Source organism: Bufo bufo, chromosome 10 (genome assembly GCF_905171765.1).
Source record: "Bufo bufo chromosome 10, aBufBuf1.1, whole genome shotgun sequence".
Classification (NCBI taxonomy): Eukaryota; Metazoa; Chordata; class Amphibia; order Anura; family Bufonidae; genus Bufo; species Bufo bufo.
Window position 1 is genome coordinate 118,034,250 of NC_053398.1, and position 19,258 is coordinate 118,053,507.

General features: G+C 48.4%; 1 protein-coding gene across 1 annotated transcript; it reads right to left on the reverse strand.

Annotated features, from left to right (window-relative positions):
- Nucleotides 1-3,238: 3,238 nt before the first annotated feature.
- DYNLRB2 (dynein light chain roadblock-type 2) lies at nucleotides 3,239-9,841 on the reverse strand. Its single transcript, XM_040409504.1, has 4 exons — nucleotides 9,780-9,841; nucleotides 9,246-9,321; nucleotides 5,319-5,486; nucleotides 3,239-3,786 (listed from the first exon to the last, which is right to left on the reverse strand). Exons 1-4 carry the CDS (start codon nucleotides 9,780-9,782, stop codon nucleotides 3,743-3,745), a joined length of 291 nt encoding a protein of 96 aa, XP_040265438.1. The 5' UTR covers nucleotides 9,783-9,841; the 3' UTR covers nucleotides 3,239-3,742.
- Between the last annotated feature and the right edge of the window lie 9,417 nt (nucleotides 9,842-19,258).

A 19,258-nucleotide genomic window follows, 5' to 3' on the forward strand; every position in this document is an offset into this window, starting at 1 on the left:
GGCTACTGAGGGCCACCAGGTTACTTAATGTTTGCCCCTTCCTAAAAGTAAGTGAGGGTTTAGGGGGGATGGTACAGTTACGGACAGGATCCACCGCACACTACGCAGAGATTTCTTTCGCGGATGTTGATTTTAGATACTGTGGACTGATGCACTATTTATGCCACTGAGCGCAGATAGTTCATGATCAGTTCAGTAATGGTACATCACTGTGATGGTGCAGCCTCAGAGTTAGGCCAGCTCTCAGTGTTGGGATTAGAGATAATGTTGATCCCGTCAGTTTAACCCCTCAGATAATGCAGTCAATAGAGACTGCAGCATCTAAGAAGTTAGACAGAGGGAACGCCGTTTGCTCTCCGATCGGCACCCCATGAACGCAATTGCAGGGTGCTGAGAAGTTGTCACGGTAGCTGAGAATCACCAAATCCAGTCATATCACCTCAGCGGTTTCTACTGGACCAGCGCCATAGAAAACATCACAGGAGAAAAGGGGACGTATAACATGTTTTTTTATTTCAAGCGATTATAGGGGTTGTCTGAGATTATATTGGACAACCCTGTTAAGGGTTTAAACCTTTCTATTCTAATAGGTCCTAAGGAGAAGAGTTGTCTTCATGAGATAACCCCTTTAAAGGGGTATTCCAATATTGGACATTGGGGGCATATCGCTAGGATATGCCCCCAAAGTCTGATAGGTGCTGATCCCACCGCTGGGACCCGCTCCTATAGTCAAAATGGAGCCCACAAAATACCTGAAGGTGCACCGCTCATGCATGGAAGTCCTCCATTTATTCCTATGGAAGTGCCTAAAATAGCTTAGCGGCACGGGCGGCCACTGCTCCATTCACTTCTATGGGGCTGATGGAAATAGCTGAGCCAGCGCTCATCTATTTTTGGTAGTCCCATAGGAATGAATGGGTGGTGGCGGCGTTTTCCGCTCTGCTATTTTCGGCGCTTCCATAGGAAGCTCGATATGCCCCCAATGGCTGGAGATGGGAATACCCCTTTAACTTTACGGCTATACAGAGGATTTGGAGCTCTACAAAGATATAAGGAGTTATTCAGCTCAGGATTTTGTCACAGAATATATAATTGATGATGATCTGTGAGCTGGAACTTCAAGATCAAGGGGAATGCTGCACCCAGAAAAGGCCCATAACTGTGGGTGTCAAACTTATTTTCACTGAGGGTCACATCAGCATTATGGTTACCTTCAAAGGGTAATTCTTTGTGGTCACTAAAGAATGGACAATCTAGTGAGGACTCTGGTCACTAGAGGACAATCTGGTGAAGACTCTGGTCACTAGAGAACAATCTGGTGAAGACTATGGTCACTAGAGAACAATCTGGTGAAGACTCTGGTCACAAGAGAACAATCTGGTGAAGACTCTGGTCACTAGAGAACAATCTGGTGAAGACTCTGGTCACTAGAGAACAATCTGGTGAAGACTCTGGTCACTAGAGAACAATCTGGTGAAGACTCTGGTCACTAGAGAACAATCTGGTGAAGACTCTGGTCACTAGAGAACAATCTGGTGAAGACTCTGGTCACTAGAGAACAATCTGGTGAAGACTCTGGTCACTAGAGAACAATCTGGTGAAGACTCTGGTCACTAGAGATAGTTCATGGTCAGTGCCGTAATGGTACATCACTGTGATGGTGCAGCCCCAGAGTTAGGCCAGCTCTCAGTGTTGGGATTGGAGATAATGCTGATTCCCTCAGTTTAACCCCTCAAATAATGCAGTCAATAGAGACTGCAGCATCTAAGAGGTTAGACAGAGGGAACGCCATTTGCTCTCCAATCGGCATCCCATGAACGCAATTGCAGGGCGCTGAGAAATCAAACAGACAATCTAGTGAGGACTCTGGTCGTTAGAGAACAATCTAGTGAGGACTCTGGTCGCTAGAGAACAATCTAGTGAGGACTCTAGGCACCACAGCCATAAAGAAAGCAGGATGTGCTGGTGCAAGATGCTTCTTAATGGACAATTTAGTAGAAACTTGGCCAGGTGAGGTGCAATCTCGCGAAGCTTCTACCTGAGCTGCGGAAGACGCCAAGTCAATGACAGTGCGGGCGTCTACTAAGGCCTCACAAGATTTGCTCCTCATCGGGTCGAGTCCTCACTAGATTGTCTGTCGGGATGTGTCTTGCTGCGTCCATGTCTCAGAGAGGCTACAAGTGTCAGCACGTCCTGCTTTTTTTTTTATAGTGTCCTGATTTCGCGCAGGCCACATAAAATGATGTGGCGGAACACATTCGGCCTGTGGACCTTGAGCACGTGCTCTGCAAGTGCTTTTTCAGAAGCGTCAATGACTATACTCCCATGGAGAAGTTTCTTCAAAGCTTCTAAAGTCACCATTAAGGCTGCCAGCTGTATTATCAATTGTCTGTGTACACATGGACGGTTTTTACTACATAGCGCTGTCCACGGAATACGTATGTCCACGTAAGACATGGACCAAAGTGGTGCCTGCCCTAAGTTTCATGGAGACTTGGATCATGCAGAAAAACGGGGGTGTGAAAGTGTATATCAATCAGATGACACCATTTTAGCAGTTGTAGGGTATATAGCATATATGTTGCTATAATTACCCGCACATAACTGTATGGATCCTTCTGTGCTGAGAATTTGCAGCCACATGTGAAATAAAGGGGAGGCATCATTTTATTGCAAGTAATACTTTATTGTAAGTCCAGTAAACGTGTCTCGCTGGAGTGGTAAGTGGTCATCAAACAAACAGAAGGTAGTCAGCAGTGAAAAGAAGAATCCAAAAAACAGAACACTTTGTAACCTTCATAAATCACACTGTGCATAGTGATATTGGAATTATTACAAAGCCTTCCTAATCGATGCTATTAGCTAATGGTATTAAAGGGCATCTGTCAGCAGTTTTGTCCCTATGACACTGGCTGACCTGTTGTATGTGCGCTCAGCAGCTGAAGACATCTGTGTTGGTCCCATGTTCATATGTCTCCGCATTGCTGAGAAAAATGGTGTTTTAATATATGCAAATGAGCTTCCAGGAGCAATGGGGGCGTTACCATTACACCTAGAGGCTCTGCTCTCTCTGCAACTGCCGCGCCCTCTGCACTTTGATTGACTGGAAAAGTTGTGACGACGTTTTCACTGCCTGGACCTGTCAATCAAAGTGCAGAGGGCGCGGCAGTTGCAGAGAGAGCTGAGCCTCTAGGTGTAATGGTAACGCCCCCGTTTCTCACAGAGGTTCATTTACATATATTAAAACATAATTTTTCTCAGCAATGCGGGCACATATGAGCAAGGGACCAACACAGATGTCTGCAGCTGCCAAGAGCACAGGTAACAGGTCAGCCAGTGTCATAGGTACAAATCTGCTGACAGATACCCTTTTAATTTTCTTAAAGGGGCCCTGCACTGTAATTAAAAGCTGCCATATAGGAAACAACTGGGATAAACTGGGACTCTTTAACATACAACTGATGCCAGCAGCACACTGATCACAGGGTACAGGTTCAGATGTAGGAGAGCACTTAACCAAAAAGTGCAGTCCTCACCTAAGCTATAACATAGGCACTTCAGTATGATGTATCCACGACATGCCCTCCTACCTCTGCCTCCTGGAAGCAGAATTAGATCCGGCCCAAAAATGACATATTTTCCCCTTTACTGGTCATTGGGGGGGGGCAGCTTTTTTAAGTAGAGAACCCCTAATAAAACATGTTCCAGAGTATGCAGCTAATAGATCACCAGGGGCGCGCGTTCAGTCTGATGGATTCTGGATAACGATCAGTAGGTAGTCTTTATCTGAAAAAAATAAGAGGTGAGAAATGAAAGGTCTGGAAAATGGAAAGTGGAGAGAATGGACAGAATAATAAGTAGGAGATGTGTCCATGTGTGGGGTCTCAGTCTGTCATAAAAGAGGGTGCCGGTGTTCCGTTACATTTCCCTACCCTCGTCACTTCCGGCCGCACAACGACGCGGTAGGGAAATTACACAGCAGAGTTAGCTGGACACCGGCCGACACTGCGCATGCGCCGGGAGCCTCACCAGCGGTTAGGGTAGAGAAAAAGCACTGGACCGTAATTTTTCCCTTCCCTAACCACTGGTGAGGCTCCCAGCGCATGCGCAGTATCGGCCAGTGTCCAGCCGAGAACATCCATCCGATCACCGCGCCTGCGCACTGGCCCGTAATTTTTCCCTACCCTGACCACTGGTGAGGCTCCCGGCGCATGTGCAGTGTTGGCCGGTGTCCAGCTAACTCTGCTGTGTAATTTCCCTACCGCGTCGTTGTGCGGCCGGAAGTGACGAGGGTAGGAAAATCTCACGAGGCCTGTATATGACAGAGATGTGTTGCACTGCGTGAGGCAAATGGTGGCCACACCAGATACTGACTGGTTTTCTGACCCCCCTTCCCCCCCAGTAAGGCAAAACTGTGCACATTTCAGAGTGGACTTTTATTGTGGGCAGTCTAAGGCACCAATGTGCAATATTCATGCTGTCTAATCAGCACCTTGATATGCCACACCTGTGAGGTGGGATGGATTATCTCGGCAAAGGAGAAGCGCTCACTGACACAGATTTAGACAGATTTGTGAACAATATTTGAGAGTAATGGGTCTTTTGTGAATGTAGAAAATGTTTCAGATCTTTGAGTTCAGCTCATGCAAAATAGGAGCAAAACCGAAAGTGTTGCGTTTATATTTTTGTTCAGTGTAGATCCACCATTCCCAGATTACAAGGACAGATATCACCTCTATATAGATAACACAGGATCCACCATTCACAGAAGGTAATATCACAGCTTGTCTACTCCCTCCTGATCTCTGCACGGGTCACAGAGCATACCTAGAAATCTATCCCATAGAAGTAAATGAGTCTCCTCCTGTCCATTGTGTCTATAGCCCAAGCATAGCTCTAAATGCTGTTAAGATCAGCTCAGGCAAGATGGCCGCCCACATAATCATGTTCAGGAAATAGAATTAAAAAATAAAAATAAACAATCAAAAAAATAAAAACAAAGGAATATGTGTCGCTATCTGGTTTTATGTGGCAAAATAAAATTTTGGTGACACATTCCCTTTAAATAAAGGCATGTATACGATAAGATAGATCCCTGTACAGCCTCTTAAGCCAGTGTTCAGGTAGGTGAGTAATAACTCTGCAGACCTTCTAAGAAGGAGGTGGTACAGTGGGAGGAGAACCTTGCCAGTCCTGTTTGATGACCAGTGGACAGTACAACATGGAAGGCACTAGTCACATCGAGGATTTGCCTACACGTATCTGGCAAGTACAGTGTGACTGTACCGGTGCACTGATGCATCAATTCTCTGCCGTACCTGGGGCAACCATTATCTCATGCTTCTTGGAGCGGATCCTGAGGAACGTCAGATCGTTCTGAGGGTCGATATCACGCACTGTGCTTCTGGCTTTCAAGGAGAGCTGGTGAAGGAGGCCGGCATACTGCACTGTGGTGGAGTTATCCAGAGTGGTCCTTATGGGGATGCCTGCAAAGACATAGACGCAAAAATATATTCATATCATTTGTGACAAGAGGACATCGCAGAGACACTAGTAGGGGAAAATGGTAAAGGGATTCCACTGTGATTGGGCTCTATGGGCTACATCAGGGGTAGAAAAATGGCCGCAGTCCTCGGGGGACGGTTTGATCCTTTTTAGTACGTACATCCTAGGCGTAGTGGCTCCATTATAAAACTAAACCCTGGCACCCGCACAAAAAAAGTAGTCATACCAGCCATTGGAATGCTTCCTCTACAACAAACCCCACCCCCAAGGAACTGTAGTCTTCTGATGTCCGGCCCACGCTGCAGTGGAGTCTACCTGGATGTAGCATCACACGGGTGGTAGGCTGCTTTCATCCACACATCGGACTCGCAGGGTGAGTATGCGGCCGCTCCCGTCCTGACCTCCCAGCACTGCCGGGGGTCGCATAGCATTATATTGATTTATGATGCTCTGTAACCCTTAGAGTTCTGGAATCTATTGGATAACACTGACAGTATTAAGTCCAAAGTGTGCAAGCGGCCTGAGGCCCCCATGCAGACTGCATTCAAGCCTTACGTTTGGTGTATACACCGGGAAAAGCTTCTAGTGCGCACAGGGCTCCAGTCACCTGACGCAGGGGTTGGTGTGTGTAGGCTTTTTTTTATCTCTACAGGTCTATGCAACACAATAAACTTTTGGCCAATGGACAGTGTGTTACTGGATGTAGTGGATCATACACCGGAGCCTTACCGACGTATACTTCCAACACAATGTGAACAGAGCCTTGGCTGATGTCAAATAATAAAATTAAAAATTTTCTTTTTTTCCCCAAATAGTGTTTGGAGCACAGGCGTTTTAATGGTGCTTATTTTGCATTACTTGCATTTTTATATTAGAAAGTATGTTACCCCCTGTAATGTCATTTTCACTGGAGTCTAGTATACAAAAAATATATAGGTGGAAAATAAAAACTAAAAAACTCGCCATGAAAAAGCACCATTAACGAATGTAACACACAATGTCGCTTGTGCTTCCGAAGAAGGACAACTCCCTTCCCCCAACAAACAATGGATATCTGTGGGATAAAACTCCAGAAAATGAGGGAAATACAGCAGACTCAGAAAAACAAGTTAAACGACAACTGATCAATGTGAAGCTGGTGTTTTTGCTTGAGAAAAACTGCAAAAAAAAAAATGTACCAAAAACCCCCCATAATACCTAAAAAAAAAATATATATATATATATATATATATCTGTTAGGCCTCATGCACACGACCGTATTTTTTCACGGTCCGCAAGACGGGGTTCCGTTGGTCCGTGATCCGTGACCGTTTTTTTGTCCGTGGGTCTTCCTTGATTTTTGGAGGATCCACGGACATGAAAAAAAAGTCGTTTTGGTGTCCGCCAGGCCGTGCGGAGCCAAACGGATCCGTCCTGACTTACAATGCAAGTCAATGTGGACGGATCCGTTTGACGTTGACACAATATGGTGCAATTTCAAACGGATCCGTCCCCCATTGACTTTCAATGTAAAGTCAGGAGTTAATATACCATAGGATCGGCGTTTTCTCCAATCCGATGGTATATTTTAACTTGAAGCGTCCCCATCACCATGAGAACGCCTCTATGTTAGAATATACCATCGGATTTGAGTTACAGCGTGAAACTCAGATCCGACAGTATATTCTAACACAGAGGAGTTCCCATAGTGATGGGGACACTTCTAGTTAGAATATACTACGAACTGTGTACATGACTGCCCCCTGCTGCCTGGCAGCACCCGATCTCGGGGGAGCCGGGGGGGGGGTGCACACTGGCCACCAATGATATTACAATAGAGGGAGGGGGGGGGGGGCGGGGGAGGCCGCACACTGGCCACCAATGATATTACAATGGGGGGGGGGGGGGGGGCGCACACTGGCCACCAATGATATTCAAACTGGGGAGGGAGGGGGGTCTGCCCCCTCCTGCCTGGCAGCCCCTGATCTCTTATAGGGGGCTATGATATGCACAATTAACCCCTCAGGTGCAGCACCTGAGGGGTTAATTGTGCGGATCACAGCCCCCTGTAAGAGATCGGGTGCTGCCAGGCAGGAGGGGGCAGACCCCCCTCCCTCCCCAGTTTGAATATCATTGGTGGCCAGTGTGCGACCTCCCCCTATTGTAAGATCATTGGTGGCCAGTGTGCGGCCTCCCCCGCCCCCCCCTCCCTCTATTGTAATATCATTGGTGGCCAGTGTGCGCCCCCCCCCCCGGCCCCCCTGAGATCGGGTGCTGCCAGGCAGCAGGGGGCAGTCATGTACACAGTTCGTAGTATATTCTAACTAGAAGCGTCCCCATCACTATGGGAACGCCTCTGTGTTAGAATATACTGTCGGATTTGAGTTTTCACGAAGTGAAAACTCATCTCTGAAAAAGCTTTTATGCAGACGGATCTTCGAATCCGTCTGTATGAAAGTAACCTACGGCCACGGATCACGGACGCGGATGCCAATCTTGTGTGCATCCGTGTTCTTTCACGGACCCATTGACTTGAATGGGTCCGTGAACCGTTGTCGTCAAAAAAATAGGACAGGTCATATTTTTTTGACGGACAGGAAACACGGATCACAGATGCGGCTGCAAAACGGTGCATTTTCCGATTTTTCAACGGACCCATTGAAAGTCAATGGGTCCGCGAAAAAAGACGGAAAACGGCACAACGGCCACGGATGCACACAACGGTCATGTGCATGAGGCCTTAGGGTTCGTGCATACAAACTTATGTTTTTTCTGTGTCCATTCTGTATTTTTTTTTTTAAGCCTGTAGGTGGAACCGTTCACTTCAATGGGGCTGCAAAAAAACGGAAATGACTCAGTGTGCATTCCGTGTCCGTAAGTCCGTTCCGCAAAAAATAGAACATGTCCGCATTACAGACAAGGATAGGACTGTTCTATTGAGGGACGGACTTTCGATTCTGCAAAATGCAGAACGCACGCGGCTGGTATCCGTGTCTTGCAGATTCGTAATTTGTGGACCGCAAAATATCCAACGGTCGGTTGCATGAGCCGTTACCACCATCAACCTGTCAATTTGTGCTGCCATTGGTTGTCAGGAACGGAAAGGGGTTGTGACCGCAGTATCATGGCCACCCTGTGGAAGCACAAGAGGACCCGTCCCCTCTCCTCACGTGTCAGTTTTAGTAACTTCTTGCATTCCCCAGGTAATAATTCTGGAGCCTCTACTCTTATGACCCTATGCAATGCCATTCCTCTACTACTCACACTAGAAGTTTACAAATGAATCGCCAGCAGTCTGCAATGAAGGTCCAGCTGGGTGTTACCAGTTGGGGGGGTCCTCTTGTAGAGCAGACGTCCAGCTTTCTGGAATGGGCATTAGGGCTCATGCACACAAAAGTTTTTTTGCGTTCCGTATACGGACCGTATTTTGATTCCGTACACGGAACCATTCATTTCAATGGGTCCGCAAAAGATGCGGACAGCACTCTGTGTGCTGTCCGCATCCGTCGCTCCGTTCAGTGGCCCTGCAAAAATTATGAGTCCTGTCCTATTATTGTCCGTTTTGCGGACAAGAATAGGCATTTCTATAATGGGCCTCCTGTTCCGTTCCGCAAATTGCAGAAGGCACACGGGCGGCATATGTTTTTTGCGGATCCGCAATTTGCGGACCAAAAAAAACGTCACGGTCGTGTGCATGAGCCCTTTCTGTGAGAAATCTATCCAGACACATACGTAGCATGGAAGTCATCGTCAGGTCTCACCTTCTGCATTCACCACGATGGTTCCTATCACCCCCTTCTGGGACTGGATCCTCTTTAGTGTTTCTTCAACCTCAGACTGCAAAATAAATAGGATAAAAACGATATTTCTAGATGAAATCCATTTGAAATCTGCAACAAAACACAACGCTGTGCATTAAAACCCACATGGGCGGTCAATTCCCATCCGGACATTTCCCGTAGTGTGTGGATGAGATTTATGTAAACACATCCTGCCGGATCCCAAGAGGTTCTTCAGCAGCTGCAGTGTATATTATAAAGCTCTGTGTTCCAGTTTCTGTAGATCTTCATAATACAGACCTCAGCTGCTGCAGAACCTCATAATACAGACCTCAGCTGCTGCAGAACCTCATAATACACACCTCAGCTGCTGCAGAACCTCATAATACAGCTCACCCATCATTTCAATCATGGACTAGAATCCTCTTCAAAGAGGTTCTGCAGCAGCTTAGGTGTGTATTCCAGCTTCGTATCTCCCCCCTCTCAGCCGCTCACAGCCGGGAGAAGCGCACTCACCATCCTGCTTCCTCTGCGGTAGACAACTGACAACAAACTGCCGCTTCTCCGGTTACTATGGTAACGCCGGAAGGGACGCACGGAGGGGCGGGGCGATCTTTTCACCATGAGGTAATCACATGGCGTGCCTGCCTGCAGTTAGGGATGTGCTGCCCCTGCTGGTCACTAGGGAGCAGTGCAGCAGTGTTGCGCACTACATTTTTGTCGCATGGAATCTGCCTGGGGACAGGACGCTTCTTCCCTTTACGTGCAGGGAGGACATGTCTGACTAGTTTCACTTATAAGGGACATTGGGACAAAGGTGGAGGGTGCAGCAGTGGCAGAAAAAGATGTGCACTTGTAACTGAGGTACATAAGGGGGGTGCACCTGTGACTGAGGCACATAAGGGGGTACACCTGTGACTGAGGTACATAAGGGGGGTACACCTGTGACTGAGGTACATAAGGGGGTACACCTGTGACTGAGGTACATAAGGGGGTGCACCTGTGACTGAGGCACATAAGGGGGGTACACCTGTGACTAGGGTACATAAGGGGGGTACACCTGTGACTGAGGAACTTAAGGGGGGTACACCTGTGACTGATGCACATAAGGGGGGTACACCTGTGACTGAGGTACATAAAGGGGCTACACCTGTGACTGAGGTACATAAGGGGGGTACACCTGTGACTGAGGTACATAAAGGGGGTACACCTGTGACTGAGGTACATAAGGGGGGTACACCTGTGACTGAGGTACATAAGGGGGGTACACCTGTGACTGAGGCACATAAGGGAGGTACACCTGTGACTGAGGTACATAAGGGGGGGTACACCTGTGACTGAGGCACATAAGGGGGGTGCACCTGTGACTGAGGTACATAAGGGGGGGTGCACCTGTGACTGAGGTACATAAGGGGGGTGCACATGTGACTGAGGTACATAAGGGGGGTGCACCTGTGACTGAGGTACATAAGGGGGGTGCACCTGTGACTGAGGTACATAAGGGGGGTGCACCTGTGACTAGGGTACATAAGGGGGGTACACCTGTGACTGAGGAACTTAAGGGGGGTACACCTGTGACTGATGCACATAAGGGGGGTACACCTGTGACTGAGGTACATAAAGGGGCTACACCTGTGACTGAGGTACATAAGGGGGGTACACCTGTGACTGAGGTACATAAGGGGGGTACACCTGTGACTGAGGTACATAAGGGGGGTACACCTGTGACTGAGGTACATAAGGGGGGTACACCTGTGACTGAGGTACATAAGGGGGGGTACACCTGTGACTGAGGCACATAAGGGGGGTGCACCTGTGACTGAGGTACATAAGGGGGGTGCACCTGTGACTGAGGTACATAAGGGGGGTGCACATGTGACTGAGGTACATAAGGGGGGTGCACCTGTGACTGAGGTACATAAGGGGGGTGCACCTGTGACTGAGGTACATAAGGGGGGTGCACCTGTGACTGAGGTACATAAGGTGGGTGCACCTGTGACTGAGGTACATAAGGGGGGTGCACCTGTGACTGAGGTACATAAGGGGGGTACACCTGTGACTGAGGCACATAAGGGGGTGTACACCTGTGACTGAGGCACATAAGGGGGGTACACCTGTGACTGAGGTACATAAGGGGGGTACACCTGTGACTGAGGTACATAAGGGGGGTACACCTGTGACTGAGGTACATAAGGGGGTACACCTGTGACTGAGGTACATAAGGGGGGTACACCTGTGACTGAGGTACATAAGAGGGTGTACACCTGTGACTGAGGCACATAAGGGGGGGTACACCTGTGACTGAGGTACATAAGGGGGGTACACCTGTGACTGAGGTACATAAGGGGGTACACCTGTGACTGAGGTACATAGGGGGGGTACACCTGTGACTGAGGTACATAAGGGGGGTACACCTGTGACTGGGGTACATAAGGGGGTACACCTGTGACTGAGGTACATAGGGGGGGGGGGTGCACCTGTGGCCCAGGCACATTGGGGGGTGCACCTGTGGCCCAGGCACATTGGGGGGTGCACCTGTGGCCCAGGCACATTGGGGGGTGCACCTTTGGCCCAGGCACATTGGGGGGTGCACCTGTGGCCCAGGCACATTGGGGGGTGCACCTGTGGCTGAGGCACATAAGGGCGTGCTGCTGTGGCTGAGGTACATAAGGGGGCGTGCACCTGTGCCATATAAAGCCTCTTTCAAGATGAGCGTGTCCTGTGCAGAAATCGTGCTCAATGTGTGAGTGTGATTTGCGTTATGGACATTGCTCCTTTCGCAGAGGCGCACTGCATTATACTGATTCAGGCCCCTTTCACACAGGCGAGTTTTACGCGCGGGTGCAGTGCGTGAGGTGAACACATTGCACCCGCACTGAATCTGGACCCATTCACTTCAATGGGGCTGTTCAGATGAGCCGTGATTTTCACGCATCACTTGTGCTTTGCGTGAAAATCGCAGCATGCTCTATATTCTGCGGTTTTCATGCAACGTTGGCCCCCTAGAAATGAATGGGGCTGCGTGAAAATTGCAAGCAAGTGCAGATGCGGTGCGATTTTCACGCATGGTTGCTAGGAGACGATGTTAGTAAATTGATTAAAGTCAATTTACTGTATTATTTTCCCTTATAACATGGTCATAAAGGGAAAATAATAGCAAACAAGCGTATAAGGCGAGTTAATTTTATTTATTTTAACCCCTCAATCAACATTTTAGTAAGCATTCTGTACTAAGAATGCTATTATTTTCCTTTATGTTATAAGGGAAAATAATAAAATATACAGAACACCGATCCCAAACCCGAACTTCAGTGAAGAATTCCGGGTTCGGGTCTGGGTACCACATTCAGTTTTTTTCATGCACGTGCAAAATGCATTGCACTCACACAGAAAAAACGGAACAACGCAACACAATCAAAACTGACTGAAATTGCGAACACACTGGCGTGATTTTCCCTGATCGCAGACGCAACGCATCCGGACCTAATCCGGACACGCCCATCTGCAAGGGGCTTTATAACGCTGTGTGTCTCTGCGTGACCTTACCTCTACAGAATTAGAACTCATGCACACGAACGTAAGGGCTCCGTGCCTATATTGCGCACTGCAAACGCAAACCCATTGACTTGAATGGGTCCGCAATCTGCAAAATACTGAAGAAGATAGGACATATCCTATCTTCTTCAGTATTTTGCGGATTGCGGACCCATTCAAGTCAGTGGTTTTACATTCGCACCATGGAGTGCACGTAGCTGGTGCCTCTGCACTGCAGACTGCAGCACGGGCCGGAGCTCTTTCGTTCGTCTGAATGAGCCCTTATACTAACAGCATTATGTCAGTATAAGGGCTCATGCACACAGCCGTAAGTGTTTTGTAGTCCGCAGATTGCGGATCAGCAAAAGGGCTCTTGCACGCAAACGTGTGTGGCCCATGCTGCGGACAGCAAATAGCAATCCGCAATGCACAGGCACTAGCCGTGTGCCCGCCATTTGCAGGTGTGAACCAGTTCACTTGAATAGGTCTGCGATCCACAAGATTCACTCTGCACCACAGAAAAATAGAACGGACCGAAATCCCACGGAAGCGCTCCGTAGTGCTTCTGTTCCATGCCTCCGCTCCATACTGCTCTGTATCTTGCACATTGCGGACCCGTTCAAGTGAGCGCACACAGCTGGTGCCTGTATATTGCGGACCCACAGTTTGCGGGCACCAATATGAGCATGGGGGACACACATGAGCCCAAACATGGATCCCGGCCGAGTGCATGCCACTTTTTATTTTTACAGTTCTGTAGAAAAGTCCTATCCTTGTCCGCAAAATGGACAGGAATAGGAAGTTTTTTTTTTTTGGTGGGTCCACGGAACAGAGCAACGGATGTGGACAGCACACGGTTTGATGTCCGCATCTTTTGCGGCCCCAGTGAAATGAATGGGTCGATCCTCACAAAATGCAGATCAAATGCGGACAGAAACTACGGCCGTGTGCATGAGCCCTAATTCTGTAGAAGTAAGGTCATGCAGAGACACACAGCATTATAAATCAGTATAATGCCATGCTCCCCTGTGAAATAAGCAGTGTCCATTATGAGAAATCCCGCTCACACATGGAGCATGATTACCGGACTGCACACACTCGTCTGAAAGAGCCCTTGGGCCCCTTGCAGACGAGCGTGTCCGGATAAGGTCCTGATACGTTGCGGCAAACCCGCGCGAGTAGGTATGCAGTTACAGTCAGTTTTGACTGCGATTGCATTCCATTCAGTTTTTATCACGCGGGTGCAATGCGTTTTGCACGCGAGTGATAAAAAACTGAATGTGGTACCCAGACCCGAACTTCTTCACAGAAGTTCAGGTTTGGGTTCAAGGTTGTGTAGCATTCTTAATACAGAATGCATGGTAGAATAGGGCTGGAGGGGTTAAAAAATAAAAATAAAATTTAACTCACCTTAATCCACTTGTTCGCGCAGCCGGCATCTCTTCTGTCTTCTTCTTTGAGGAATAGGACCTTTGATGATGTCACATGATCCATCACATGATCTTTTACCATGGTGATGGATCATGTGATGGACCATGTGATGAGCGCAGTGACGTCATCAAAGGTCCTTTTCCTGTCCACAGCAAAGAAGAAGACAGAAGATAAGCTGGGCTGTGCGATTGTCACGGGGTAGAGTCGCGGGTATAAAGATAGAGCGGAGGTGCACCCCCTGAGCTGCCACCCGGTCCCCTGTCCCTGCCTACTTACACCACCACCCGCCCTAGGTGACGGGGCACAACTGGGCGACAGTCCCTGACCTGAGTAAGTGCAAGCAGAGAGATAGAGACAGCAGGGAAGCGGACAGCCAATGAGAGGTAGCACTAGAGCGGACAGAGAGGTGGAACAAGCAAGGTACCACCAAAAACGGAAGGGCGAGGCGGGTCAACTAGCCGGGGTCAGTCCAGGAGGTCACGTCAGTACAAGGGAAGAGGCAAAGAAAAAATCAAAAAAGCAAGCCGAGGTCAGAATCCGAGAGGTAGCGTCACAGTTCAGGGAGCAGACAGAGGAGGTGTCAGGAAGCAGATCAAGGGTCAAATCCAAAGGTAAGCTAAATAACAAAAATAATACACAGCCTAAGGGACCAAAATCACAGGCAACCTGTAGCCAGCAGGTTGCCTGTATTTATAGTGGGGAGTGAGTGGCCAGCGTCACATGACCGACAGACAAACAAGTCGAGCACCGAGTGATCAGCTCGGCGCTCAAGGAAGACCTAGGAGCAGGGAGCCTCCCAGCTAGTAAAAGCTGCCCTGGGAACGAGGCTGAACACAGATCCTCGCTCCCGAAGCTAAGCAGCAGGTCTGCGGCTGATGGGATACCGAGTGCGGCTTCGGCGCCCCGTTACAGCGATCAAGTGGATTAAGGTGAGTTATATATATATATATTTTTTTTAACCCCTTCAGCCCTCTTGTACTATGCATTCTGTATTAAGAATGCTATTATTTTCCCTTATAACCATGTTATAAGGCAGGGGTGGGGAACCTCCGGCCCGAGGGCCGTATGCGGCCCACGGTATCATTTCATGTGGCCCCCGGCCCCCTGCCAGAACATAATGTGAAAATGCTTATGACCCCTTCCATTATGGAAGCGGTCATTAGCATACGGGAGGCACAGGAAGGTGAGAACAGCACTGCACTGGCTGTCCTCACCTTCCCTGGTCTTCTTTCAGCCCCACACTGTGTCCTGACACATCCAGCGTCAGGACGCAGTGCACGTAGACGTGCACTATGACCTGACGCTGTGCGGTGTGAGGTGACAATATAGTGCGGCAGGAAGAAGAACAGGGAGGGTAAGTGAATCTGCCAAGAGGCAGCGCCGTACGGAGCTGGAGAGGTAAGTTTATTTGTTTATCTTAAATACAGTATCTGATCTGATGTCTGATTGGGGCTGATCTGAGGCTAAAGGAGGGTGGGGAGGGTCTGATGGGGGTCTGATCTGAGGCTTGGGAGGGTCTGATCTGAGGCTGGGGGTGTCTGATCTGAGGCTGGGGTTTGATAGGGGTCTGATCTGAGACTAGGGGGGCTGATGGGGGCTGATCTGAGGCTGGGGAGGGTCTGATGGGGGCTGATCTGAGGCTAGGGAGGGTATTATGAAGGTCTGATCTGAGGCTGGGGGGTCTTATAGGGGCTGATCTGACCCTGGGGGGTCTGATGGGGGCTGATCTGAGGCTGGGCGTCTGATCCGGGTCTGGTCTGAGGCTGGGGGTCTGATGGGAGTCTGATCTGAAGCTAGGAAGGGTCTGATTGGGGTCTAATCTGAGGCTTAGAGGTCTGATGGGAGTCTGATCTGAGGCTGATGTAGGCCTGGGGGGTCTGATAGGAGGCTGATTTCAGGCTGATGGAGGTGGGGGCAGATATTTTGCTGAGAAAGGGACAAAGGCAGGGACAGTTGCGAAGAAAGAGGCAGGGAGAGTGAAAGCTGGGTGAACCCCTCTCTGGACCCCCTGGGTTTAGCTTCCTGCCATTAATGTCAAATAAGTAACATTCTGAACTTAAAAATTAGACTGCTATGTGTGGTCAATATGGCGCCTGTATTGTATGTAATATACTGTATATATATAGTGCAGGCGCTATTTTGTGCTGCAAAAATACAGCCCTCTAGATTATTTTAATTGAAGTGCAATTTCTGTAACTTATCCCTAAGTCAATTATATGTTTGACCAAATACAGCAGTAAAAAAATTTTATTGAGAATTTTGTATGGCCCCCGAATGATGTTACAAATATCCAAATGGCCCTTGGCAGCAAAATGGTTCCCCACCGCTGTTATAAGGGAAAATAATAATTATCGGGTCCCCATCCTGATCGTCTCCTAGCAACCGTGCGTGAAAATCGCACCGCATCCGCTCTTGCCTGCGGATGCTTGCGATTTTCACGCAACCCCATTCAATTCTATGGGCCCTGCGTTGCGTGAAAAACGCTGAATATAGAGCATGCTGCGATTTTCACGCAATGCACAAGTGATGCGTGAAAATCACCGTTCATGTGCACAGCCCCATAGAAATGAATGGGTCCGGATTCAGTGCGGGTGCAATGCGTTCACCTCACGCATTGCATCCGTGCGGAAAACTCGCTCGTGTGAAAGAGGCCTTAGAGAGGAATTTCTTTATAAAGGGAAGATCTGATCTAATGATGTGTCGTAGAGACAGGAGATTGCACTGGTGAAATCTATGATCCTGGATTGCCACTGGTTAAAACCCTTTGGTACTGCTTAGAGATTTATGTTAATGGGAATTTGCCACAGTCTTGTAAGTAGATTGCCATTGATCTGAATTATCCTTCAGGTCACATCTCCACTGACGCAGACATCTCTGGCCCAGAGGTACTAATGTGTCTGCGCCAGGGGTGCACCACCAATGAGGCCAAGTGAGACGATTGCCTCAGTCTGCAAGACTTAGAGACAAGTGGGGGCAGGGATGTGGGAATATCTCTCTATATTCAGCTGTGTCACAGTATGCCTTAAATAGTAGAGCTGGAGGGGTTGCGCGCCGTTTCAATTTCCGCCTGAGGCAGCAGAAAGGCTAAGTGCGCCAAAATTCTGTCTAAAAAAGTGGTGCAAATTGGCGCATCTAGGGATTCTACACTGTTTTCTTGACAAAAGGGCGGGGCTTATCAGAAAGGGGTGGGGCTTCTCATGAAAGGCTACTGGCCTAAGATGCACCATTTTGCACCAGATTTATTATCCGGCCTGAGCCTCTGTGACAGACTGTGTAAGCTTTCGCCGTCTTTAGGATTTTGTCAAACACCCCCAGAGTGAGCTTGGGGTAGGGGGGGAAACAACTCCTGTCCATATGTCCCAGCAGGACATGTGGATATCAGAAAGTCACCCACCTGTGATCCAGACTATGTAAAAATGGCTCACACTCTAAGGGTATGACCATATGGCGCAGTCGTGAGGCACTTATGACGCGACCGTGCTTAGTTTGAGGATAGCAAGGCCTTATGGGCCACAGCGGGCTCTAATTAAACTAATGGGACCACACTGTTCAGTTGGTCTGTATTGTCAATGGCCGTGCGGTAGTGAAAGTGCCACGTGGCCACTAACAATGGCTGTCACCAACCATATTATTTTTATGCCTACTATAGCATGCAGTCTACCACACTATGTCTAGTCAACGGCAAACATTTGTAGTGCGATTTCCTCATGTGAGGGACTCAAAACAAATGCTGCCATGTAGGCTCTCATCTCCAACACCAACTGGGGTCAGTTTCGTAGTCTACAGTCCATTGACGCTCAATGATCCACCAGCAATGGATAACCAGCTCATAGATCCATTTGGGGATCTTGTCCACTCTACTCTTGAGGTACAGCCACTCCTGGCCCAGACCCCACGTCTGTAGCTGCTGTCTGTATGTGTTGCCGTCCCCAAAGAAGTACTTGGGGTTATGGTTTACAGAGGCTCCCGGTACTAACTACTCTCACCACTTTGTCTATCTTGTCTTCAATAGTCAAGCAGTCCTACAGGTGAGAATAGTTGGACCTGGCAGATACCAGAGTGCACCTTCCAGGCTTCTTCCTTTTGATCGGACACTGATCTCTTATTCATATCAGAGGTTGGTGGCTTTCATTTCTTCATCTCAGAAGGTGACAGGGGTGTCACTGGGACTGCAGCTTCTACTGCTTCAGTGTCTCATACCAATAAGTATAGGGGGCACACTGCAAATGGTAAGGAGTGCACTAACGGTTCAAATATAATACTCAGCACCCAAAACGCCAAAAGGCCCAGAGAACCGTAATAATGTGCACATCCATAAAGTGTAAAATCAATCAAACAATTTTATTAGACTACATAGACATACAGACGTTTTAAAAATTGTATACAATAAACAATGTGCTGGTAAAAATAGAAATCAAACACAAACTCAGCATCCACCATGGTCCACAAATAAGGACACAGCATGTATAGTGTACTTCTAATGTACTTTATTTTGCCTTGGACTATACATGCTGTGTCCTTATTTGTGGACCATGGTGGATGCTGAGTTTGTGTCTAGTTTTATTTTTACCAGCACATTGTTTATTGTATACAATTTTTAAAATGTCTGTATGTCTATGTAGTGTCAGAAGGTACAAGGAATCATTGTGGATGATAGGTACGTGTCACCGAGGATCCTGGCCTCGGTGGAGTAAAAGCCGTTTTTTATGTGTCAGCAGCAGTTGCTGTTTGACACCTTGATACTTAGTATGGCTGTAATAGCTGATCCGGGACGGCTCTTACTGGGAGTAGTCAAAGTGCTGGGTGGGTGACTACTCCCCATGTTCCAGGCCGGGTTTTGCCAGGCATAGAAAACCAGCCAGCACTGCCAGGTGGAGAGGACTACCTCCGTCTGACAGTGGAGCTTCCCCACATTTCTATCATTATCCCCCAACCTGGAGTCCCCACAGTGTTATTCTACTGCTCGCTGTGCTCCCCAATACCCCCAAATACTATCCTGAAGAAATATGAGTGCCCCCATAGTAATAGGG

Coding starts and splice junctions, on each gene's coding strand:
- DYNLRB2 (XM_040409504.1), bottom strand. Junction 5,487..9,245: donor CATCGTGGTGAATGCAGAAG/GTGAGACCTGAC, acceptor ATGTCTTTGCAG/GCATCCCCATAAGGACCACT. Junction 3,787..5,318: donor TGAGATAATGGTTGCCCCAG/GTACGGCAGAGA, acceptor TATTTTTTTCAG/ATAAAGACTACCTACTGATC.